Source organism: Oncorhynchus masou, chromosome 6 (assembly GCF_036934945.1).
Source record: "Oncorhynchus masou masou isolate Uvic2021 chromosome 6, UVic_Omas_1.1, whole genome shotgun sequence".
Lineage (NCBI taxonomy): Eukaryota > Metazoa > Chordata > Actinopteri > Salmoniformes > Salmonidae > Oncorhynchus > Oncorhynchus masou.
This window is the reverse complement of record NC_088217.1, coordinates 71,338,342-71,364,911: the sequence shown is the minus strand read 5'-3', so window position 1 is coordinate 71,364,911 and position 26,570 is coordinate 71,338,342. Positions and strand designations below refer to the sequence as shown.

General features: G+C 45.0%; 1 protein-coding gene and 1 pseudogene across 5 annotated transcripts; both read right to left on the bottom strand.

Annotated features, from left to right (window-relative positions):
• Positions 1 to 469, bottom strand: part of LOC135542566 (secretory phospholipase A2 receptor-like) — a 30,299-nt pseudogene extending 29,830 nt beyond the window's left edge.
• Positions 470 to 666: 197 nt separating this feature from the next.
• On the bottom strand, positions 667 to 26,570 carry LOC135542565 (integrin beta-6-like). 5 transcript variants are annotated; one of them, XR_010456107.1, is made up of 17 exons: positions 26,498 to 26,565; positions 26,270 to 26,345; positions 25,685 to 25,764; positions 24,762 to 24,960; positions 14,234 to 14,480; positions 13,559 to 13,724; positions 13,201 to 13,362; positions 12,816 to 12,911; positions 12,419 to 12,508; positions 10,902 to 11,036; positions 10,329 to 10,746; positions 9,868 to 10,090; positions 5,088 to 5,185; positions 4,099 to 4,215; positions 1,833 to 1,999; positions 1,557 to 1,732; positions 667 to 1,373 (listed from the first exon to the last, which is right to left on the bottom strand). XR_010456107.1 is itself a non-coding variant. In XM_064969645.1 (16 exons), the coding sequence occupies exons 2-16, from the start codon at positions 26,325 to 26,327 to the stop codon at positions 1,628 to 1,630; spliced, it is 2,361 nt and encodes a 786-aa protein (XP_064825717.1). In that variant the 5' UTR covers positions 26,328 to 26,342; positions 26,498 to 26,570; the 3' UTR covers positions 667 to 1,627. The 5 variants fall into 5 exon arrangements, 4 of the variants coding, with proteins under 4 accessions (XP_064825717.1, XP_064825714.1, XP_064825716.1 ...); XM_064969645.1 differs by having other exon boundaries at positions 667 to 1,732; positions 26,270 to 26,342; positions 26,498 to 26,570; XM_064969642.1 differs by having other exon boundaries at positions 667 to 1,732.

Below are 26,570 nucleotides of genomic sequence, written 5' to 3'. Positions count from 1 at the left end.
TCTCTCTGTATGTTTGTGTGCCTAGTTAAATAAAGGTTCAGATAAATAAAGCCTATATATTGTCTTGCATACAGTATACCACACTTACATACACAGGGAAACAATCGTGTGTTTCTTATTGTAGACTTCCTTGTCCTGACTTGCATGACTGACCTATCATTTCTAATTATATAAAATAAAACCTGGATAGTAGGTTACTCGTGGACTCATGTTGATGTTCGATGCAGCCTGAGCTGAACTTACTGTAGAGTTGGGAAAGATCTTTCTTCTCCAACACCACATCGTCTTCAATCGCACAGTCGCAGTTATTCACAAACACACAGATTAACAAGAGCACTCCTAGAGATTCTGTCCAGCGTGATAAATGTATTCTCATTTCGACGACAAGTTGCGGAATAAAAAGGAAACCGTTCCGTGGTTGTTTTCCTCCTGAAGAACTTTCCGAAAGTTTGGTTAATCGCGACGTCACGGCCCAAAGTCTCTGCGGGGTAGTAAAGGAAGCATAGCCTACATTTCTTCCAGACAATTTTTTTTGGGCGGGGGTCGGCTTTTATGGTTTTTACACACGTTTTAGAAGAACGCCGATAGTCTATTTCAAATAATACTCAACAATAGGCTTACATCATTTACACTGGCCGATAATAAATCAAAACATGACGAACATGATGAAGTGGCAACAACTCAAAAGTTCAACTTTATTTTTGCGCCTTACATTGAAGTTAATCCATTATTCTCCTCAAAATGATTCCAATCAAGATTACATCATTCAAGGCTCAGCCTCGATTCAAAACCCCAAACAAAACTTTTATAACACAAAAAACATGAAACATTATTGCAGTAGTATCAAGCCTACTCAGTTTGTTCTCAGGTTTAGGCTTCCTTTGTCCCAAACCAAAATCTATCAAAAAAAAGTAAAGATGTAGAATCATAATTTGAGCCAGTTTGCTACAGCAGGAAAATAATCCTGCAGAAACCAGAAATGTAAATAATTATGTGAATTACACATGGATATTGTTGTAGAGGTTTACATATTTTTTGTAGGGGAAAATCAAGTCTGAAATTTCAAAGCGGAAATTACAAACTTCAGAAACCTTTTTAAACCTCAAATACACAACAATTCTGACATTTCCTGCATTGCAGGAAAGTTCTCCTGCAACGGGGTGATCAAATTAAGATCCTAAATCTGTAACAATCTAAATGGGAAAATCCAGTGTTCAGTTCAGCAGAGTGTTTGTACCAGAGAGCAGCAAAATCAAAGTCATTCATTTAGAGATGATTCATAGCTAGACATTCTATTTTCTGTCTGCTGATATGAGATAGCATCCCTGAAGAAGATCCAGACCTTTTGGAGTGATACAATGTTGTACATTGTGGTGTTTAATATATAATAATATAATAATATATCCCATTTAGCAGACGCTTTTGTCCAAAGCGACTTACAAGTCGGCTGGGGCCACTACTTTTTACATATGGGTGGCCCCAGCGGGAATCGAACCCACGACGCTTGGCGTTGCAAGCGCCATGCTCTACCGACTGAGCCACACTGAGCCACACAGGTGTTTACAATTTGTCCTTACACCACACACACACATGCACACGCACACACACACACACACTGATGTCACCATCAGCAGCCATCCATTGAATGAATATCAACTTTCGGTCCCCCTGCACTTTTATAAGTTACATTTTTAAACGTTGATGTCGAGCTTCTAAACAGAGGGTTTGTACCCTGTGGGAAAGAAAAAAAACGGTTTAACAATAAAATTCTACAAGAATTTAAAAGCAATTGACATTAGACAGAGCAAATGAGGACAAGGACACCATCTTACCGACTGCCATTTAGCCTTTGCCCTCTCGGCCTCAAACTTGGCGACCTCATTGCGGTCGTGGACTGAGATCAACAGCTTCCACACCCCCAGCAGGATGAGGCCGATGGTGAGGATGGACAGAGAGACCCCCAGTACAATCATAGCTATGTTGGGGGGCTCAGGACAGTCTGGAGGGATGGAGAGAGAGAGACAGACACACAGTTACTTCCGTAGTCATCACAGAGACACTTTTTCAAGGTGTAATTGTAATAGCAAGTTTTTTTGTAGCACACTTGGCGAGATAAATTCGTTGCTCATTACAGTAACCGCTACCCTGGTTGTGATAGAAATGGGGAACTTTTATGCTAATGTTACAAATATACAGTGCCTTGCGAAAGTATTCGGCCCCCTTGAACTTTGCAACCTTTTGCCACATTTCAGGCTTCAAACATAAAGATATAAAACTGTATTTTTTTGTGAAGAATCAACAACAAGTGGGACACAATCATGAAGTGGAACGACATTTATTGGATATTTCAAACTTTTTTAACAAATCAAAAACTGAAAAATTGGGCGTGCAAAATTATTCAGCCCCCTTAAGTTAATACTTTGTAGCGCCACCTTTTGCTGCGATTACAGCTGTAAGTCGCTTGGGGTATGTCTCTATCAGTTTTGCACATCGAGAGACTGACATTTTTTCCCATTCCTCCTTGCAAAACAGCTCGAGCTCAGTGAGGTTGGATGGAGAGCATTTGTGAACAGCAGTTTTCAGTTCTTTCCACAGGTTCTCGATTGGATTCAGGTCTGGACTTTGACTTGGCCATTCTAACACCTGGATATGTTTATTTTTGAACCATTCCATTGTAGATTTTGCTTTATGTTTTGGATCATTGTCTTGTTGGAAGACAAATCTCCGTCCCAGTCTCAGGTCTTTTGCAGACTCCATCAGGTTTTCTTCCAGAATGGTCCTGTATTTGGCTCCATCCATCTTCCCATCAATTTTAACCATCTTCCCTGTCCCTGCTGAAGAAAAGCAGGCCCAAACCATGATGCTGCCACCACCATGTTTGACAGTGGGTATGGTGTGTTCAGGGTGATGTGCTGTGTTGCTTTTACGCCAAACATAACGTTTTGCATTGTTGCCAAAAAGTTCAATTCTGGTTTCATCTGACCAGAGCACCTTCTTCCACATGTTTGGTGTGTCTCCCAGGTGGCTTGTGGCAAATTTTAAACAACACTTTTTATGGATATCTTTAAGAAATGGCTTTCTTCTTGCCACTCTTCCATAAAGGCCAGATTTGTGCAATATACGACTGATTGTTGTCCTATGAACAGACCTCTGAGACTATCACAGTGCAGGTGCATTTATACGGAGACTTGATTACACACAGGTGGATTGTATTTATCATCATTAGTCATTTAGGTCAACATTGGATCATTCAGAGATCCTCACTGAACTTCTGGAGAGAGTTTGCTGCACTGAAAGTAAAGGGGCTGAATAATTTTGCACGCCCAATTTTTCAGTTTTTGATTTGTTAAAAAAGTTTGAAATATCCAATAAATGTCGTTCCACTTCATGATTGTGTCCCACTTGTTGTTGATTCTTCACAAAAAAATACAGTTTTATATCTTTATGTTTGAAGCCTGAAATGTGTCAGAAGGTCGCAAAGTTCAAGGGGGCCGAATACTTTCGCAAGGCAATATATTTTATATTACAGTAATCATTACAGTGATCAGACTCATCATTTGCTCCCGAGTGGCGCAGCGGTCTAAGGCACTGCATGTCAGTGCTTGAGGCATCACGACAGACACCCTGGTTCGATTCCAGGCTGTATCACAACCGGCCGTGATTGGGAGTCCCATAGGGCGGTGCACAATTGGCCCAGTGTCGTCCGGGTTTGATCGGGGTAGGACGTCATTGTAAATAAGAATGTGTTCTTAACTGACTTCTGTAGTTAAATAAAGGTAATAAAAAATAAATGTGGAAACAGATCATTAGGCATTCTGTTTCCAAGGTTTCCCACTGAGATTTTCACTTCTGCCTGTTAACTGATTAACTGTATGTATTGACCCAGTCCGATTCACTAAGCCCCTTTACCAGTTGCATTAATTACTTTCGAGAAAGGACTGTAAATAAAACGATTCGCCATCAATGTCTACTTCCACTTAAACGCCTGGCCTCGTTCCTTCGCTTACAACACCTTCATTCTCTCACTGTTCGTACTTTTATGTGACGTTCAAAAACCTTTCAGTGAATCTGGCCCCAAGGTGTGGGCGTTGACCTTACCGTACATCTTTAGATTATACACAGTACTCCCTGCGTCTTCAGCCACCACACTGAAAGAGATGAAGCAGTTGTTCTCACTCTTTAGGGTACACAGCGTGGACCGGCTCTCATCGTATTCTGAAAAGGAATGTGGACATGTACACAGCTATGAAGATGGGATGAATGAATAAGCCACATATCAACTTCCCTCTGCATTGTAATAGGACGTAAGAGGACACCCTCCTCTCTATTCTGCTGCCAATATGATTCCCATATCAAAGGCCAAGATCTATGTTGTGTGAATGTGTGTGTGTGTCACACCATTGTATTTCACATCTGAGTCCTGAAGATCTGGTGCGATGATCAGATACACCTCTCAGCTTGCATTAGTGTGAGCGGGTTCAAAATAAGCTCCCCTTTATAGGAACAAACCCTCAGAGTCAGGTCCTTGTATTTTCAACCAGCACCACAATAGCCCCGTCTGTAGGACATGGTAAATAATATGTTCCCCTTTGTCTAGTGTCAGGTGAACACTGGACCAAGACAGTGTTCTGATGGAGAGGGAGAGGGTTGAAGAGAGAGTGACGATAAGGGCAAAGAGAGACACTTGATGCAGGACGGGCCAGAATACCTCCAGATCTCTGACCCGTGGGGGAACTTTACATGCTAGTCTGTTCAGTACAAACAACGTGGGGTGATCATATTAAACAGGGAGGAGGAAGGGCCAGGCAAGGGAAAGTTCCCCCAGAAACGTCTTCATCAGGGTTGGCAAGGAAACCATGTCCCCACTGGATGCAGGAATAGTCCGGCATCAAGAATAGCAATCACACATTTGATTAATACAAGTGGTCAATCTGGACAGGTCGGTGTAACGCTGTTTCGGCTGTCACTCTCTCTCCAGTTCTCATTTCACTCTTCACAATATTCATTCGAATCTTATCAGTCATGATTCGGCTACGCTTGTCTATAAACAGCTCAGACAGAAAGACAGACAGGTAGGAGTAACTGACCTGTGGAATTGTTGACGAAGACGTGAGGGATGCTGCACCTTTGGACACACTCCTCTGTGGCCTCGTCTTCTGCTTGTAGATGACACTCCACACAGGTCCTGAGGAACACACACACACACACACACACACACAACATCGGTCACGTGTTGAGTGCTGGCCTTAACAGGAGGGTTATTTGTGTTCCCTGATAAAGAGTGAACAGAAGAAGCCTTGGCCAGATTTCAGTTTGTTCCTGAGGCTGCTCTCTCTCCTTCTCTCTCTCTCTCTCTGTGTAGTCTAGCACATAATGGTGGTGTCAGATGGACTGTGTGTGACAGGTCCTTTACAATAGAGAAAGGAAATACTCCAGCACTGTTGTTGGCTGTCTTTTGATGCCCTCAGGAACATGCAGACAAATTCAGACAAGATGAGGTGAACATTATATCCCAGTACTGAAAAGAGGCGACAAACCTGGCTAGGAAAAAAAGAAAAGAAAAAGGAAAGACCGGCAAGAATCAATTAGTCAAATAAAAAGCGAAGGGCTTTGCAAAGCTGTAGGAAATCATTACTTGTTTTTATTGGACCTCTGAACAGTTTCTGCTGAACATGACCCAGGTTTCACAGGATGTGGGCTAGTGTGGAACAGGAACAAGGTTTCACAGGATGTGGGCTAGTGTGGAACAGGAACAAGGTTTCACAGGATGTGGGCTAGTGCGGAACAGGAACAAGGTTTCACAGGATGTGGGCTAGTGCGGAACAGGAACAAGGTTTCACAGGATGTGGGCTAGTGCGGAACAGGAACAGGGTTTCACAGGATGTGGGCTAGTGTGGAACAGGAACAAGGTTTCACAGGATGTGGGCTAGTGTGGAACAGGAACAAGGTTTCACAGGATGTGGGCTAGTGCGGAACAGGAACAAGGTTTCACAGGATGTGGGCTAGTGTGGAACAGGAACAAGGTTTCACAGGATGTGGGCTAGTGCGGAACAGGAACAAGGTTTCACAGGATGTGGGCTAGTGCGGAACAGGAACAAGGTTTCACAGAATGTGGGCTAGTGCGGAACAGGAACAAGGTTTCACAGGATGTGGGCTAGTGCGGAATAGGAACAAGGTTTCACAGGATGTGGGCTAGTGTGGAACTTGAACAAGGTTTCACAGGATGTGGGCTAGTGCGGAACAGGAACAAGGTTTCACAGGATGTGGGCTAGTGTGGAACAGGAACAAGGTTTCACAGGATGTGGGCTAGTGTGTTCAAGACACTTGCTATAAGTGTTGGCATCTCATCACTTTCAGTGGTATATTTACTTGCTGTACTGTCTACAGTCGCTGTTGTCATGGCTGACACAGACGGCCTACAGTACCTTCAGAACGTTTTCACACCCCATGAGATTTTCCACAATCTGCATTTGATGTCACTGGCCTACAAACAATATGCCATCATGTCAAAGCGGAATTATGTTTTTACAACATTGTACTAATGAATTCAAAATGAAAAGCTGAAATGTCGTGAATCAATAAGGATTCAACCCCTTGCTAAGTTCAGGAGTAAAAATGCGCTTAACAAGTAACATAATGGACGCACTATGTGCTCAATAATAGTGTTTAACATTATTTTTTTTTGAATGACTATCTCATCTCTGTAACTCCACACATACAATTATCTGAATGGTCCCTTAGTCGAGCAGTGAATTTCAAACACAGATTCAATCACAAAGACCAGGGATGTTTTCCATCGTCTTATTAATTACCTTTTGGATGGTAATACACACAGTCACTACAAAGATACAGGCATCCTCTCTAACTCAGTTGCTAGAGAGGAAGGAAACCGCTCAGGGATTTCACCATGAGGCTAATGGTGACTTTAAAACAGTTACAGTTTAATGGCTGTGATAAGAGAAAACTGAGGATGGATCAACAACATTGTAGTTACTCCACAATACTAACCTAAATTACAGAGTGAAAAGAAGGACGCCTGTACACAATACAAATATTCCTAAACATGCATCCTGCTTGTAATAAAGTAAAACAAAAAAACAAAAAGTAAAACTGCTAAAAATGTTGCAAAGAAATTAACTTTATGCGCTGAATACAAAATGTTATGTTTGGAGCAAATCCAACACAACACATCACTGAATACCAGTCTTCATATTTTTAAGCATGGTGGTGGCTGCATCATGTTGTGGGAATGCTTGTCATCAGCAAGGACTAGGGAGTTTTTTGGGGGGATAAAAATGTCACACCCTGGTCTTAGTATTTTGTGTTTTCTTTATTATTTTGGTCAGGCCAGGGTGGGACATGGGTTAATTATGTGGTGTGTTTTGTCTTGTTCTTTTTTGTAGGTATTGGGATTGTGGTATAGTGGGGTTATCTAGAAAAGCCTATGGTTGCCTGAAGTGGTTCTCAATCAGAGGCAGGTGTTTATCGTTGTCTCTGATGGGGAACCATATTTAGGCAGCCATATTCTTTGAGTGTTTCGTGGGTGATTGTTCCTGTCTCTGTGTTAGTTTGCACCAGATAAGGCTGTTTAGGTTTTCACGTTACGTTTATTGTTTGTATTGTTCGTGTTTATCTTCTTATTAAACATTAATCGAAATAACCACGCTGCATTTCTGCATTTTCCTCCTCTCCTTCACCTCAAGAAAACCGTAACAAAAAATAAACGGAATAAAGCTAAGCACAGGAAAAATCCTAGAGGAAAACCTGGTTCAGTCTGCTTTCCAACAGACACGGGGAGACAAATGCACCTTTCAGCAGGACAATAACCTAAAACACAAGGCCAAATATACACTAGAGTTGTTTACCAAGACGACATTGAATGATCCCGAATGGCCTAGTTACAGTTTTTACTTGAAATCATCTTGAAAATCAGTCAAGACTTGAAAATGGCTGTCTAGCAATGATCAACAACCAATTTGACAGAGCTTGAAGAATTTTTAAAAGAATGATGTGCAATCCAGGTGTGCAAAGCTCTTACAGACTTATCCAGAAAGACTCACAGCTGTAATCACTGCCAAACGTGCTTCTAATGATGCAGGGATGTGAAAACCTACCTAAATGAGATATTTCTGGATTTAACTTTTAACACATTTGCAGAAATGTCTAAAAACAGGTTGTAACATTGTCATAATGGGGTAATGTGTGTAGATGAGTGACAATTTGTATTTATTTAATCCACTTTGAATTCAGTCTGTAACACAACAAAATGCGGAATAAGTCAAGGGGCATGAATAGTTTCTGAAAGCGCTGTATATAGTTGAAGTCGGAAGTTTACATTAAAACTCATTTTTCAACCACTCCACAAATTTCTTGTTAACAAACTATGGTTTTGGCAAGTCAGTTAGAACATCTACTTTGTGCATGACACAAGTCATTTTTCCAACAATTGTTTACAGACAGATTATTTAATTTATAATCTGTCTGTAAATTGTTTCACTTATAATCTTCCAGAAAATGATGTCATGGCTTGAGAAGTGTCTGATAGGCTAATTGACATAATTTGAGTCAATTGGAGGTGTACCTGTGGATGTATTTCAAGGCCTACCTTCAAACTCAGTGCCACTTTGCTTGACATCATGGGAAAATCAAAAGAAATCAGCCAAAACAATTGTAGACCTCCACAAGTCTGGTTCACCCTTGGGAGCAATTTCCAAACGCCTGAAGGTATCACGTTCATCTGTACAAACAATAGTATGCAAGTACAAACACCATGGGACCACAAAGCCATCATACCGCTCAGGAAGGGGACTCATTCTGTCTCTTAGAGATTAACGTACTTTGGTGCGAAAAGTGCAAATCAATCCTAGAAAAACAGCAAAGGACCTTGTGAAGATGCTGGAGGAATCAGGTACAAAATTATCTATATCCACAGTAAAACGAGTCCCATATCGACCTGCTCAGCAAGGAAGAAACCACTGCTCCCAAACTGCCATAAAAAAGCCAGACTACGGCATGGGGACAAAGATCGTACTTTTTGGAGAAATGTCCTCTGGTCTGATGAAACAAAAATAGAACTGTTTGGCCATAATGAACATCGTTATGTTTGGAGGAAAAAGGGGTCGCTTGCAAGCCGAAGAACACCATCGCAACCGTGAAGCATGAGGGTGGAAGCATGTTGTGGGGGTGCTTTGCTGCAGGAGGGACTGGTGCACTTCACAAAATAGATGGCATCATGAGGGAGGACAATTATGTGGATGTATTGAAGCAGCATCTCAAGACATCAGTCAGGAAGTGAAAGCTTGGTAGCAAATGGGTCTTCCAAATGGACAATGACCCCAAGCATACTTCCAAAGTTGTGGCAAAATGGTGTAAGGACAACAAAGTCAAGGTATTGGAGTGGCCATCACAAAGCCCTGACCTCAATCCTATAGAAAATGTGTGGGCAGAACTGAAAAAGCGTATGCGAGCAAGGAGGCCTACAAACCTGACTCAGTTACACCAGCTCTGTCAGGAGGAATGGGCCAAAATTCTCCCAATGTATTGTGGGAAGCCTGTGGAAGGCTACCCGAAATGTTTGACTCAAGTTATACAATTTAAAGGCAATGCTCCCAAATACTAATTGAGTGTATGTAAACTTCTGACCCACTGGGAAATAAATCATTCTCTCTGCTAATCATTCTGACATTTCACATTCTTAAAATAAAGTGGTGATCCTAACTGACCTAAGACAGGGAATTTTTACTAGGATTAAATGTCAGGAATTGTGAAAAACAGAGTTTAAATGTATTTGGCTAAGGTGCATGTAAACTTCCGACTTCAGCTGTATATAACCCATTGGGAAACTGGACAGCTGTATGCTCTTCTTACCTAGCAGAGCTACAGGAGTCTCCACAGGTAGGGCACTTTTCACAGGTGTCTCCAGAGGCTCCGGGCATGGAACACACACACTTCCCGCACACACACTTCCCCCGTCCGCTGCACAGCGCTCCGTCCTCCGACACACACGTGTCCCTGCTGCTGCTGCAGTTACAGTACTCCCCCGTCCAGCCGCTCTGACACACACACTCGCCGCAGTCACAGTCCCCGTGACCTACACACACACACACACACACACACACACACACACACACACACACACACACACACACACACACACACACACACACACACACACACACACAAGAAAGTAACTACAGTATATCCTAAGGTCATGTGTTATATTACTGTGTCACTGTGATGTCAGTACATTGTCTGTTTTCATCAAAAGAGGAAGAGGTGAAACCACAATGCTCATCATGGAAGTCCGTGTTTCGACCATACGTACACACCTCCACAGAGGACCCCTCGGAACCTCACACACGAGAAGTCGTCACACTCGCAGTAGGCCCCGTAGACGCGTCCGAAACTAGACGGGTGACACACACACTGGCCGCAGTAACACTCCCCTTGCCCGCCACAGGACTCCAGAGCGCCACTTTCCTTGCAGTTACTGCTCTGGACGCTCTCCTCCGTACACTCACACTTGGAACCCATGTACCCGGGATCACACAGACAGGAGCCACACTCCAGAGATCCCCGGCCCAGACTGCAGTGGCTGCTGTTGGGCTCGGGGGTCTGCTGACAGGCACAGGAGCACAGGGACTCCAGGTCTATCTCCAGGGGGTCCTGAAAGCCCACCGGTTTGATGAGGAAACGCTGGGGACCGTCGAGACACTCAGAGAGTTCTACAGTCACGTTGAAGGAGACCTGGGAATCACAGAGATTGAAGGGTGGATGTTATATCAGTCATGCTTTCAGGTGGCTGTATAGTCAGTTGGAAACTTATTTACGACAAGAGGGAACATATGGGGATATTGTTCTTGAATATCACTGACCAACTAACCAGCAAAATAGGAACAAACCGTGTCTCCAGCTTTGACGTTGGAGCATCGTTTCTGTCCAGGTAGTACCGTCCCATCCTGACAGATCGCTGTGAAGGAGATCTGTAGATCCTCCGTGTCTCCTAGTACCTCCAGCTCTATCTCAGACCGCAGCTCCTGGAAACACAAAGGTAACCTATAACGGGGTCATGGTCAGGTCCTAGTCCTGTGTGTGTCTGTGTGCACATGAGTGTGTGTGTGTGTGTGTGTGTGTGTGTGTGTGTGTGTGTGTGTGTGTGTGTGTGTGTGTGTGTGTGTGTGTGTGTGTGTGTGTGTGTGTGTGTGTGTGAGAGAGAGTCTGTGTGCACGTGAGTATGTGTGTGAGAGTCTGTGTGCGCGTGAGTATGTGTGTGAGAGAGAGAGAGAGAGAGAGAGAGAGAGAGAGAGAGAGAGAGAGAGAGAGAGAGAGAGAGAGAGAGAGAGGAGAGAGAACCATTATAAGCTTCTGCAACCACTGACTTATTACCCCCTTTCTAAGGCTACGGAATGCTCCAACACCGCTAAGGTTTACCCAGCTGGGCCTATTCATTTCTAATCTTCCACTATATAGGTAAGTCCCTTTCTCTGAGCGGTGTGAGTCATGATCCCAGTATCTTCCCAGGTATTCCGTCAAGCTCCCAGGTATCCCAGGTGTTAGTAGCCAATCACCATAGGGTACAGTGAGGTAGATATGACTCTTCGGACTTTTTCTCTTAGTAAACACAGTGTTGACAGAGTACTTGACATTTTTTAACTTTTCAGTTCCTTCAGGGAAGATGTGGTCTGCGTGATGCGTGAGAGAAAAGGCTTGAGCCGAGACACAGCTGGAGCAGTAGTGTACTCACTGTACAGTGTACTATGACGAGCACTAAATCAATATCTAGTTATCCCCAAAATAAGCTACATTAGTAATGTGGCTAACCCCTTAATAGCTAACCCCTTAATAGTGTCCTGTACATTTCTTATTATGCTAGATGATAGATGCTAAGTGCTTGCCATTAGCTCGGTATTGAATAAAGCTCTCAGTGAAGCCCCTTGGCATAGCTAGACTTGGCTATGGTAGGCTGTTCAGGAAGTGTCTGATGAAATGATTAGAAGCTGTGGGTCTGCTCTCATCACCCTCAACGCACACGCACGCACACACACCACTCGCGCATACCCTCGTGCATACACTCGCACACACCCACACACACACATACACACACACACACACACACACACACACTGCCTATAGGCCTGAAGCCAATAGGGAATAGACTATAGGGAGGAACACACGACAGAGGATCAAACAGCAGGGGTGAGTACAGACCTGCTGACAGCATACCGAGGTGCAGAGAGGAGAGGGAGGGGGGGGGGAGGAACGGAGAGACAGGGATGAGAGGGGGGGACGACGAGATAAACAGAAAGGAAGCCGAGGCAGCTAGTCAGAGGTCACTACGCCCATGTACTCAGCAAGTCTCAATAGTCCTGCTAACTAACAAACACACTGTACTCCCACAGTGACAGAATCGGACTCTTACTTTATACGCCGTCACAATCAGTTCCAGGATGTTCCTTGAATCTGATTCCAGAACCCCCACCGTGGCACCAGGTATGAAACTTGCATAGTTCTGTGATAAAACACACAACAGACACACTGTTACTGTTTATGTAGGCTGGGCGACCAATCACAGCAACATCATAAGGAAATATGTTCTACCCAAAACAGGAAGAAGAGAGCACTTGTTCCAACACGCCCACAGAGAGCACTTAGCGAATCAAACATGCTAACCTCAACGATACACAGAGATACATGTTCCTTCTCCATTCCATAACCGGCTTACCGCAATACCTCGTTTCCACCCGGTGTTTTCTGACAGGTAAACGTCACATTGCTGTTGGGAAAAGGACAATGGAGGGAGAAGGAGAAGTTCTCACCTCGTAGTTGTGTTTCTGATTTTCCGTCACAGCGAATATAAGCAGGATATTGTTGTCCACCAGTTTATCCATCAGCTGTCCCAGAGTTGGGTATTCCTGGACGGACAAAGTCAGTATTTTTAAAACCTCGGACCATTGTATTTCATCCCAATGAATGAAACAATTACACGCATTTCTAAAGCCCTTTTCACATCAACAGAAATAAAAAGTGATTTACAGTCAACCGGCCTAGGCCCCAAAGAGCCAGTAGTCTTTACAGTAAAGGGACACTCCTTCACCATGGATAGGAATGAAAGCCATGTTATAGTATCATAAACAGTGAATCATAGTATTACAACCCCAGTCATAGAAATAATAAATTAATCTGATGTGACTGTCCCCTTACGAGATGGGCAGCCATAGAGTATTCATTGTTGCTGTCCAGATGGCACTCCCCGTCGTTAGGGACAACGATGCCTGACATCTTGCTGTCCATCCCAAAGTGAGAGTCGGCGTCGCTCACAAACACCAGCAGACGCATGGAGTCGTTCCTCCAGCCTATCTTGTCCTAACAGGAAGAGATGAGAGATTATTACACTGCACTAATACAATAGTCCATTGTCAAAGAACACCTGAAGTTGCCTTGAAAAATAAAGATATGCTATTCTGCAGTATTATTTTCTATTCAGCTCTATTCCATTCTGTTAAAATGGGTACCATCTTTGGGGACAAATCAAACCTGAACCACAGACCCTCTCACTTACCCCACAGACAGCAGCCTGCATAATGGCATCGAAGCCACACTCCGGCAGGTCGATGTTGGCAGACACACGCTGGTTGGTGATGATATTGTTGAACTTCTCTGTGCTGCTGGTGAGAGGTAGGATGTGTTTGTATCCAAACGTTGGCAGACAGCTCTCATCCACACTCCTGCATGGGAATACCATAGAGAAACATAGCGAATTACATCTATGACCAGGGTTCCACTCTAAGACAAATTCAAAATAACAGAACTTTCCACGACTTTCCATGTCTACAGATAAGAATTTGAGGGCCAACTATTTCCATCACTGTTTAACTAATTCATCATTACTAGTTATTACTATTACTTACAACAAGTAAGCTTGCTATAAACATACTCAAAAACATTGTGTCGTTTACTAAGCTCTTTTAGTGAGAAAATCTGTCTCTTCCACAGAAAGATGGTCCTTTGTAGCTTAGTTGGTAGAGTATGGGCCCTTGTAACGCCAGGGTAGTGGGGTTTGATTCCCGGGACCACCCATACTTATGTACGCATGACTGTAAGTCGCTTTGGATAAAAGTGTCTGCTAAATGCATATATTATATTATTATATAAAGAACGTGGTTTTCATTTGTACTTCAACCATAGTGTTACAAATGGTTTTCATTGAATTTCTCACAACCATACTGTACCCTACCTACAAGGGTTCTCCAGCTCTCCAGGAGTGATCTTAATGAACGGGAGGACTGGTTTCTCAACGAAGGACCCGAATCCAAGTCTGAATTTACTGGTGAGCTTTGCCATCTCTTTGGACAGGGTGGAGCCCAAGTCTTTAATCATCTCCAGGTCGTCAATCATGGAGGCTGAGAGGTCCATCAGGTAGTAGATGTCTACAGGGTAGTCCTCTGTCTGCTGCACACTGATCTGGAAGGTCACCTCACTGCCTGAACGAAAAAATAAGAAATAGAATAGAGTGTTTTCTGTCTCGCTCTCTCTGGGTTGCGTTCAGTTCAAGGGATGACCATGCTAGTGATAAATTCTATTCATATTATTATCTTTATGTGAAAAATTGTGTGAAAATATTCATTAAACATCCTTCATTCATCAAAAAGAGTTTCTAAATCAACTTCAAATCACCGCCAGGCCAACATGTATACACAGTGTGAGCAGTGAGCAGTGTACCCAATGGCTGTATAAATAATGGACACGGTGACTGCCCCCAGGTCTCCATCAGTAACTGTATAAATAATGGACACAGCGACAGCCCCCAGGTCTCCATCAGTAACTGTGTAAATAATGGACACAGCGACTGCCCCCAGGTCTCCATCAGTAACTGTATAAATAATGGACACAGCGACTGCCCCAGGTCTCCATCAGTAACTGTATAAATAATGGACACAGCGACAGCCCCCAGGTCTCCATCAGTAACTGTATAAATAATGGACACAGCGACTGCCCCCAGGTCTCCATCAGTAACTGTATAAATAATGGACACAGCGACTGCCCCCAGGTCTCCATCAGTAACTGTATAAATAATGGACACAGCGACTGCCCCAGGTCTCCATCAGTAACTGTGTAAATAATGGACACAGCGACTGCCCCCAGGTCTCCATCAGTAACTGTATAAATAATGGACACAGCGACAGCCCCCGGGTCTCCATCAGTAACTGTATAAATAATGGACACAGCGACTGCCCCAGGTCTCCATCAGTAACTGAATAAATAATGGACACAGCGACAGCCCCCGGGTCTCCATCAGTAACTGTATAAATAATGGACACAGCGACTGCCCCAGGTCTCCATCAGTAACTGTATAAATAATGGACACAGCGACTGCCCCAGGTCTCCATCAGTAACTGTATAAATAATGGACACAGCGACTGCCCCCAGGTCTCCATCAGTAACTGTATAAATAATGGACACAGCGACTGCCCCAGGTCTCCATCAGTAACTGTGTAAATAATGGACACAGCGACAGCCCCCAGGTCTCCATCAGTAACTGTGTAAATAATGGACACAGCGACTGCCCCCAGGTCTCCATCAGTAACTGTGTAAATAATGGACACAGCGACTGCCCCCAGGTCTCCATCAGTAACTGTATAAATAATGGACACAGCGACTGCCCCCGGGTCTCCATCAGTAACTGTATAAATAATGGACACAGCGACAGCCCCCAGGTCTCCATCAGTAACTGTGTAAATAATGGACACAGCGACTGCCCCCAGGTCTCCATCAGTAACTGTGTAAATAATGGACACAGCGACCGCCCCCAGGTCTCCATCAGTAACTGTATAAATAATGGACACAGCGACAGCCCCCGGGTCTCCATCAGTAACTGTATAAATAATGGACACAGCGACAGCCCCCGGGTCTCCATCAGTAACTGTATAAATAATGGACACAGCGACTGCCCCCAGGTCTCCATCAGTAACTGTGTAAATAATGGACACAGCGAATGCACCAGGTCTCCATCAGTAACTGTATAAATAATGGACACAGCGACCGCCCCCAGGTCTCCATCAGTAACTGTATAAATAATGGACACAGCGACAGCCCCCAGGTCTCCATCAGTAACTGTGTAAATAATGGACACAGCGACTGCCCCCAGGTCTCCATCAGTAACTGTGTAAATAATGGACACAGCGACAGCCCCCAGGTCTCCGTCAGTAACTGTATAAATAATGGACACAGCGACAGCCCCCAGGTCTCCATCAGTAACTGTATAAATAATGGACACAGCGACCGCCCCCAGGTCTCCATCAGTAACTGTGTAAATAATGGACACAGCGACAGCCCCCAGGTCTCCATCAGTAACTGTGTAAATAATGGACACAGCGACCGCCCCCAGGTCTCCATCAGTAACTGTATAAATAATGGACACAGCGACTGCCCCCGGGTCTCCATCAGTAACTGTATAAATAATGGCCACAGCGACTGCCCCAGGTCTCCATCAGTAACTGTGTAAATAATGGACACAGCGACTGCCCCCAGGTCTCCATCAGTAACTGTGTAAATAATGGACACAGCGACAGCCCCCAGGTCTCCATCAGTAACTGTATAAATAATGGACACAGCGACAGCCCCCAGGTCTCCATCAGTAACTGTATAAATAATGGACACAGCGACTGCCCCCGGGTCTCCATCAGTAACTGTATAAATAATGGACACAGCGACAGCCCCCGGGTCTCCATCAGTAACTGTATAAATAATGGACACAGCGACAGCCCCCGGGTCTCCATCAGTAACTGTATAAATAATGGACACAGCGACTGCCCCCGGGTCTCCATCAGTAACTGTATAAATAATGGACACAGCGACTGCCCCGGGTCTCCATCAGTAACTGTATAAATAATGGACACAGCGACTGCCCCGGGTCTCCATCAGTAACTGTATAAATAATGGACACAGCGACAGCCCCGGGTCTCCATCAGTAACTGTATAAATAATGGACACAGCGACTGCCCCGGGTCTCCATCAGTAACTGTATAAATAATGGACACAGCGACTGCCCCCAGGTCTCCATCAGTAACTGTATAAATAATGGACACAGCGACTGCCCCCGGGTCTCCATCAGTAACTGTATAAATAATGGACACAGCGACAGCCCCCAGGTCTCCATCAGTAACTGTATAAATAATAGACACAGCGACTGCCCCGGGTCTCCATCAGTAACTGTATAAATAATGGACACAGCGACAGCCCCGGGTCTCCATCAGTAACTGTATAAATAATGGACACAGCGACTGCCCCGGGTCTCCATCAGTAACTGTATAAATAATGGACACAGCGACTGCCCCCAGGTCTCCATCAGTAACTGTATAAATAATGGACACAGTGACTGCACCAGGTCTCCATCAGTAACTGTATAAATAATGGACACAGCGACTGCCCCCAGGTCTCCATCAGTAACTGTATAAATAATGGACACAGCGACTGCCCCAGGTCTCCATCAGTAACTGTATAAATAATGGACACAGCGACTGCCCCCAGGTCTCCATCAGTAACTGTATAAATAATGGACACAGCGACCGCCCCCGGGTCTCCATCAGTAACTGTATAAATAATGGACACAGCGACTGCCCCCGGGTCTCCATCAGTAACTGTATAAATAATGGACACAGCGACAGCCCCCAGGTCTCCATCAGTAACTGTATAAATAATGGACACAGCGACTGTCCCCAGGTCTCCATCAGTAACTGTATAAATAATGGACACAGCGACTGCCCCCAGGTCTCCATCAGTAACTGTATAAATAATGGACACAGCGACAGCCCCCAGGTCTCCATCAGTAACTGTATAAATAATGGACACAGCGACTGCCCCCAGGTCTCCATCAGTAACTGTGTAAATAATGGACACAGCGACTGCACCAGGTCTCCATCAGTAACTGTATAAATAATGGACACAGCGACCGCCCCCAGGTCTCCATCAGTAACTGTGTAAATAATGGACACAGCGACTGCCCCCAGGTCTCCATCAATAACTGTGTAAATAATTGACACAGCGACAGCCCCCAGGTCTCCGTCAGTAACTGTATAAATAATGGACACAGCGACAGCCCCCAGGTCTCCATCAGTAACTGTATAAATAATGGACACAGCGACTGCCCCCAGGTCTCCATCAGTAACTGTGTAAATAATGGACACAGCGACAGCCCCCAGGTCTCCATCAGTAACTGTGTAAATAATGGACACAGCGACCGCCCCCAGGTCTCCATCAGTAACTGTATAAATAATGGACACAGCGACAGCCCCCGGGTCTCCATCAGTAACTGTATAAATAATGGACACAGCGACTGCCCCCAGGTCTCCATCAGTAACTGTATAAATAATGGACACAGCGACAGCCCCCAGGTCTCCATCAGTAACTGTATAAATAATGGACACAGCGACTGCCCCGGGTCTCCATCAGTAACTGTATAAATAATGGACACAGCGACAGCCCCGGGTCTCCATCAGTAACTGTATAAATAATGGACACAGCGACTGCCCCGGGTCTCCATCAGTAACTGTATAAATAATGGACACAGCGACTGCCCCGGGTCTCCATCAGTAACTGTATAAATAATGGACACAGCGACAGCCCCGGGTCTCCATCAGTAACTGTATAAATAATGGACACAGCGACTGCCCCGGGTCTCCATCAGTAACTGTATAAATAATGGACACAGCGACTGCCCCCAGGTCTCCATCAGTAACTGTATAAATAATGGACACAGCGACTGCACCAGGTCTCCATCAGTAACTGTATAAATAATGGACACAGCGACTGCCCCCAGGTCTCCATCAGTAACTGTATAAATAATGGACACAGCGACTGCCCCGGGTCTCCATCAGTAACTGTATAAATAATGGACACAGCGACTGCCCCAGGTCTCCATCAGTAACTGTATAAATAATGGACACAGCGACTGCCCCCGGGTCTCCATCAGTAACTGTATAAATAATGGACACAGCGACAGCCCCCAGGTCTCCATCAGTAACTGTGTAAATAATGGACACAGCGACAGCCCCCAGGTCTCCATCAGTAACTGTATAAATAATGGACACAGCGACAGCCCCCAGGTCTCCATCAGTAACTGTATAAATAATGGACACAGCGACAGCCCCCAGGTCTCCATCAGTAACTGTATAAATAATGGACACAGCGACTGCCCCCGGGTCTCCATCAGTAACTGTATAAATAATGGACACAGCGACAGCCCCCGGGTCTCCATCAGTAACTGTATAAATAATGGACACAGCGACAGCCCCCGGGTCTCCATCAGTAACTGTATAAATAATGGACACAGCGACAGCCCCCAGGTCTCCATCAGTAACTGTATAAATAATGGACACAGCGACTGCCCCCTGGTCTCCATCAGTAACTGTATAAATAATGGACACAGCGACAGCCCCCAGGTCTCCATCAGTAACTGTATAAATAATGGACACAGCGACAGCCCCCAGGTCTCCATCAGTAACTGTATAAATAATGGACACAGCGACAGCCCCCAGGTCTCCATCAGTAACTGTATAAATAATGGACACAGCGACTGCCCCCGGGTCTCCATCAGTAACTGTATAAATAATGGACACAGCGACTGCCCCGGGTCTCCATCAGTAACTGTATAAATAATGGACACAGCGACTGCCCCCGGGTCTCCATCAGTAACTGTATAAATAATGGACACAGCGACAGCCCCCGGGTCTCCATCAGTAACTGTATAAATAATGGACACAGCGACTGCCCCGGGTCTCCATCAGTAACTGTATAAATAATGGACACAGCGACTGCCCCCAGGTCTCCATCAGTAACTGTATAAATAATGGACACAGCGACTGCACCAGGTCTCCATCAGTAACTGTATAAATAATGGACACAGCGACTGCCCCCAGGTCTCCATCAGTAACTGTATAAATAATGGACACAGCGACTGCCCCAGGTCTCCATCAGTAACTGTATAAATAATGGACACAGCGACCGCCCCCGGGTCTCCATCAGTAACTGTATAAATAATGGACACAGCGACTGCCCCCGGGTCTCCATCAGTAACTGTATAAATAATGGACACAGCGACTGCCCCCAGGTCTCCATCAGTAACTGTATAAATAATGGACACAGCGACTGCCCCCGGGTCTCCATCAGTAACTGTATAAATAATGGACACAGCGACAGCCCCCAGGTCTCCATCAGTAACTGTATAAATAATAGACACAGCGACTGCCCCCGGGTCTCCATCAGTAACTGTATAAATAATGGACACAGCGACAGCCCCCGGGTCTCCATCAGTAACTGTATAAATAATGGACACAGCGACTGCCCCGGGTCTCCATCAGTAACTGTATAAATAATGGACACAGCGACTGCCCCCAGGTCTCCATCAGTAACTGTATAAATAATGGACACAGTGACTGCACCAGGTCTCCATCAGTAACTGTATAAATAATGGACACAGCGACTGCCCCCAGGTCTCCATCAGTAACTGTATAAATAATGGACACAGCGACTGCCCCAGGTCTCCATCAGTAACTGTATAAATAATGGACACAGCGACTGCCCCCAGGTCTCCATCAGTAACTGTATAAATAATGGACACAGCGACCGCCCCCGGGTCTCCATCAGTAACTGTATAAATAATGGACACAGCGACTGCCCCGGGTCTCCATCAGTAACTGTATAAATAATGGACACAGCGACAGCCCCCAGGTCTCCATCAGTAACTGTATAAATAATGGACACAGCGACTGTCCCCAGGTCTCCATCAGTAACTGTATAAATAATGGACACAGCGACTGCCCCCAGGTCTCCATCAGTAACTGTATAAATAATGGACACAGCGACAGCCCCCAGGTCTCCATCAGTAACTGTATAAATAATGGACACAGCGACTGCCCCCAGGTCTCCATCAGTAACTGTGTAAATAATGGACACAGCGACTGCACCAGGTCTCCATCAGTAACTGTATAAATAATGGACACAGCGACCGCCCCCAGGTCTCCATCAGTAACTGTGTAAATAATGGACACAGCGACTGCCCCCAGGTCTCCATCAATAACTGTGTAAATAATTGACACAGCGACAGCCCCCAGGTCTCCGTCAGTAACTGTATAAATAATGGACACAGCGACAGCCCCCAGGTCTCCATCAGTAACTGTATAAATAATGGACACAGCGACTGCCCCCAGGTCTCCATCAGTAACTGTGTAAATAATGGACACAGCGACAGCCCCCAGGTCTCCATCAGTAACTGTGTAAATAATGGACACAGCGACCGCCCCCAGGTCTCCATCAGTAACTGTATAAATAATGGACACAGCGACAGCCCCCGGGTCTCCATCAGTAACTGTATAAATAATGGACACAGCGACTGCCCCCAGGTCTCCATCAGTAACTGTATAAATAATGGACACAGCGACAGCCCCCAGGTCTCCATCAGTAACTGTATAAATAATGGACACAGCGACTGCCCCCGGGTCTCCATCAGTAACTGTATAAATAATGGACACAGCGACAGCCCCCGGGTCTCCATCAGTAACTGTATAAATAATGGACACAGCGACTGCCCCGGGTCTCCATCAGTAACTGTATAAATAATGGACACAGCGACTGCCCCCGGGTCTCCATCAGTAACTGTATAAATAATGGACACAGCGACAGCCCCGGGTCTCCATCAGTAACTGTATAAATAATGGACACAGCGACTGCCCCGGGTCTCCATCAGTAACTGTATAAATAATGGACACAGCGACTGCCCCCAGGTCTCCATCAGTAACTGTATAAATAATGGACACAGCGACTGCACCAGGTCTCCATCAGTAACTGTATAAATAATGGACACAGCGACTGCCCCCAGGTCTCCATCAGTAACTGTATAAATAATGGACACAGCGACTGCCCCCGGGTCTCCATCAGTAACTGTATAAATAATGGACACAGCGACTGCCCCAGGTCTCCATCAGTAACTGTATAAATAATGGACACAGCGACTGCCCCCGGGTCTCCATCAGTAACTGTATAAATAATGGACACAGCGACAGCCCCCAGGTCTCCATCAGTAACTGTGTAAATAATGGACACAGCGACAGCCCCCAGGTCTCCATCAGTAACTGTATAAATAATGGACACAGCGACAGCCCCCAGGTCTCCATCAGTAACTGTATAAATAATGGACACAGCGACAGCCCCCAGGTCTCCATCAGTAACTGTATAAATAATGGACACAGCGACTGCCCCGGGTCTCCATCAGTAACTGTATAAATAATGGACACAGCGACAGCCCCGGGTCTCCATCAGTAACTGTATAAATAATGGACACAGCGACAGCCCCGGGTCTCCATCAGTAACTGTATAAATAATGGACACAGCGACAGCCCCCAGGTCTCCATCAGTAACTGTATAAATAATGGACACAGCGACTGCCCCCTGGTCTCCATCAGTAACTGTATAAATAATGGACACAGCGACAGCCCCCAGGTCTCCATCAGTAACTGTATAAATAATGGACACAGCGACAGCCCCCAGGTCTCCATCAGTAACTGTATAAATAATGGACACAGCGACAGCCCCCAGGTCTCCATCAGTAACTGTATAAATAATGGACACAGCGACTGCCCCCGGGTCTCCATCAGTAACTGTATAAATAATGGACACAGCGACTGCCCCCGGGTCTCCATCAGTAACTGTATAAATAATGGACACAGCGACTGCCCCGGGTCTCCATCAGTAACTGTATAAATAATGGACACAGCGACAGCCCCGGGTCTCCATCAGTAACTGTATAAATAATGGACTCTGCGACTGCCCCGGGTCTCCATCAGTAACTGTATAAATAATGGACACAGCGACTGCCCCCAGGTCTCCATCAGTAACTGTATAAATAATGGACACAGCGACTGCACCAGGTCTCCATCAGTAACTGTATAAATAATGGACACAGCGACTGCCCCCAGGTCTCCATCAGTAACTGTATAAATAATGGACACAGCGACTGCCCCAGGTCTCCATCAGTAACTGTATAAATAATGGACACAGCGACCGCCCCCGGGTCTCCATCAGTAACTGTATAAATAATGGACACAGCGACTGCCCCCAGGTCTCCATCAGTAACTGTATAAATAATGGACACAGCGACTGCCCCAGGTCTCCATCAGTAACTGTATAAATAATGGACACAGCGACAGCCCCCAGGTCTCCATCAGTAACTGTGTAAATAATGGACACAGCGACTGCACCAGGTCTCCATCAGTAACTGTATAAATAATGGACACAGCGACTGCCCCAGGTCTCCATCAGTAACTGTATAAATAATGGACACAGCGACTGCCCCAGGTCTCCATCAGTAACTGTGTAAATAATGGACACAGCGACAGCCCCAGGTCTCCATCAGTAACTGTATAAATAATGGACACAGCGACTGCCCCAGGTCTCCATCAGTAACTGTGTAAATAATGGACACAGCGACAGCCCCAGGTCTCCATCAGTAACTGTATAAATAATGGACACAGCGACAGCCCCAGGTCTCCATCAGTAACTGTATAAATAATGGACACAGCGACTGCCCCCAGGTCTCCATCAGTAACTGTATAAATAATGGACACAGCGACTGCCCCCAGGTCTCCATCAGTAACTGTATAAATAATGGACACAGCGACTGCCCCAGGTCTCCATCAGTAACTGTATAAATAATGGACACAGCGACTGCCCCAGGTCTCCATCAGTAACTGTATAAATAATGGACACAGCGACAGCCCCCAGGTCTCCATCAGTAACTGTATAAATAATGGACACAGCGACTGCCCCCGGGTCTCCATCAGTAACTGTATAAATAATGGACACAGCGACAGCCCCCGGGTCTCCATCAGTAACTGTATAAATAATGGACACAGCGACTGCCCCCAGGTCTCCATCAGTAACTGTATAAATAATGGACACAGCGACAGCCCCCAGGTCTCCATCAGTAACTGTATAAATAATGGACACAGCGACCGCCCCCAGGTCTCCATCAGTAACTGTATAAATAATGGACACAGCGACTGCCCCAGGTCTCCATCAGTAACTGTATAAATAATGGACACAGCGACCGCCCCCAGGTCTCCATCAGTAACTGTATAAATAATGGACACAGCGACTGCCCCAGGTCTCCATCAGTAACTGTATAAATAATGGACACAGCGACTGCCCCAGGTCTCCATCAGTAACTGTATAAATAATGGACACAGCAACTGCCCCAGGTCTCCATCAGTAACTGTATAAATAATGGACACAGCGACTGCCCCCAGGTCTCCATCAGTAACTGTATAAATAATGGACACAGCGACTGCCCCCAGGTCTCCATCAGTAACTGTATAAATAATGGACACAGCGACTGCCCCCAGGTCTCCATCAGTAACTGTATAAATAATGGACACAGCGACAGCCCCCAGGTCTCCATCAGTAACTGTATAAATAATGGACACAGCGACAGCCCCCAGGTCTCCATCAGTAACTGTATAAATAATGGACACAGCGACTGCCCCAGGTCTCCATCAGTAACTGTATAGATAATGGACACAGCGACTGCCCCCAGGTCTCCATCAGTAACTGTATAAATAATGGACACAGCGACTGCCACCAGGTCTCCGTCAGTAACTGTATAAATAATGGACACAGCGACAGCCCCCAGGTCTCCATCAGTAACTGTATAAATAATGGACACAGCGACAGCCCCCAGGTCTCCATCAGTAACTGTATAGATAAGGGTTTACCAGTTCTGAGTTTGAGGGCCATCTTCTGTGGTGAAATCTGGGTGCTGTTGGTATTCCCCGTCTTCTTCCCGAGAGGCTGGTCCCGGAGGACCTCGGAGTTGGTCACAGGAAATTCCACCTGGTCCTGGGGACAGCCTCTCCCTAGGAGGACGTCCGGCGTGTCACATCGCTCACTAATTAAAAACGAGTCTGTGAAATTCTGAGAGGTTAAAAACACCACAAGGTTTTACTCCCACATTTACAACCAATCTGACACAGAGACTCTTAACATATTTTACTGGTGTTTCGTCAGTCAATAGTTATATTCATACTTTAGTACTAACTAAAAAGGTAGAACTTCTGAAGATCATTTACAAATATTGTCATCATTAAATCATTGAACAATATTTTTTTTGACTCTGCACTGCAATTTGCTCCATCAACAACATGTCATATCAGTATTCCATATCAAGTTAGTCTAGTTGTACATTTATGAATTCATGACACGTTTTCCTGCTGGACTGCGTTCCTCAACAGGCTGTGATTTTATTTGGCCCCCAAAGTTCTGTGCAAAATATAGATATATAGTTATATATATACAGTTTTTTTATATATATATATATATATACACACATGTCGTTCTTGGACATAAAAGACTGTAAAATCCCCAGGAAATGACGTCAAAGTTATTTTTATTCAGGAAATCTGTTCACTAGTATTCCCACGCATAAATAGAGAGGTATATGTGATCGTATCCCAATGCAATTCAAGTTTGAAATGATTCTGTTTTTGTCAAATATTTTATCTGTTTGGAACTCTTGCGGTCTATGTGCAGTGCACACATTATTTAGAACTATAATGCGGCCCCCCGAACATGCGCTGAAGGAAAAATCGTCCCACGGCTGAATGTAATTGGGTTCCCCTGCCCTAGATGTATAGCCTACCTCTTGTGTGCACCATGCACAGTGGGGACCCAGCTGGAGACACTCGTCACAAGTCACTGCGCTGCCAACCGAACATGTTCCTACATGGACACCACACGGAGAATATAGAAGTGGTCAGCGTGGTTGGCCCTGTCTAGCACGGGTTACATTTTCTCACGGCACTGCTGCCTGGCATATAGTATATCAGTATATGAGTGATTGTTTCGTACCTCTGTCTTTGTGATGCGCCTGGTTAATTTGCGCATGAATAACTAGAGCAAATGATAGGTTATGTTATCATGATACATAACAATAATAATTGTGTGTTTGCGTGCGTGCGTGGGTGGGGTTATAAATAAATATTTGTATATATAAACCACTGGATCAATATTTGTATATATAAACCACTGGATAAAATAAACTAATTTAAATGTAATCAATACATTGCATTCATGTATGACGTGAAATATTTACCTCTATAAAAGTATAATAAAGCTGTTATAATCTAGGGAAAAATCTGGATATATTGCAGTTACATGTAATCTTAAAAAGAGAAATTACTGGAGTTATTTCATCAAAGCCATTCGATCCGGTCTCTAGTCTTACCCTCCACGTTGTTGATCCAATGCCGAAGAATCAGGAGCATAAATACAGCAATCCCCATTGGTCCTCGCGGTTACTGCTATGGGGATATGAAAGAACAACAAAACATTCTCTGGCACTCTCATTTGTAGAGTCAAATTAACAAAACAAATAGGTATTTCCAGCCTTAGTAAACTTCTCTTGGTATCACTGTCTAGGCTAAACGACAAGAGAATGCGCAGTCTTCCTTACCTGGCAGGAAAGACGTTGAGTGCCTGCGTGGTTCAGACATTCTTACCTGCCCAGCCTTTTATGTTCACTTCCG

Coding starts and splice junctions, on each gene's coding strand:
- LOC135542565 (XM_064969645.1), bottom strand. CDS start 26,327: ATGGGGATTGCTGTATTTATGCTCCTGATTCTTCGGCATTGGATCAAC. Junction 2,000..4,098: donor GTATAATCTAAAGATGTACG/GTAAGGTCAACG, acceptor CCATCCCTCCAG/ACTGTCCTGAGCCCCCCAAC. Junction 1,733..1,832: donor CAAAGGCTAAATGGCAGTCG/GTAAGATGGTGT, acceptor TCTTTCCCACAG/GGTACAAACCCTCTGTTTAG.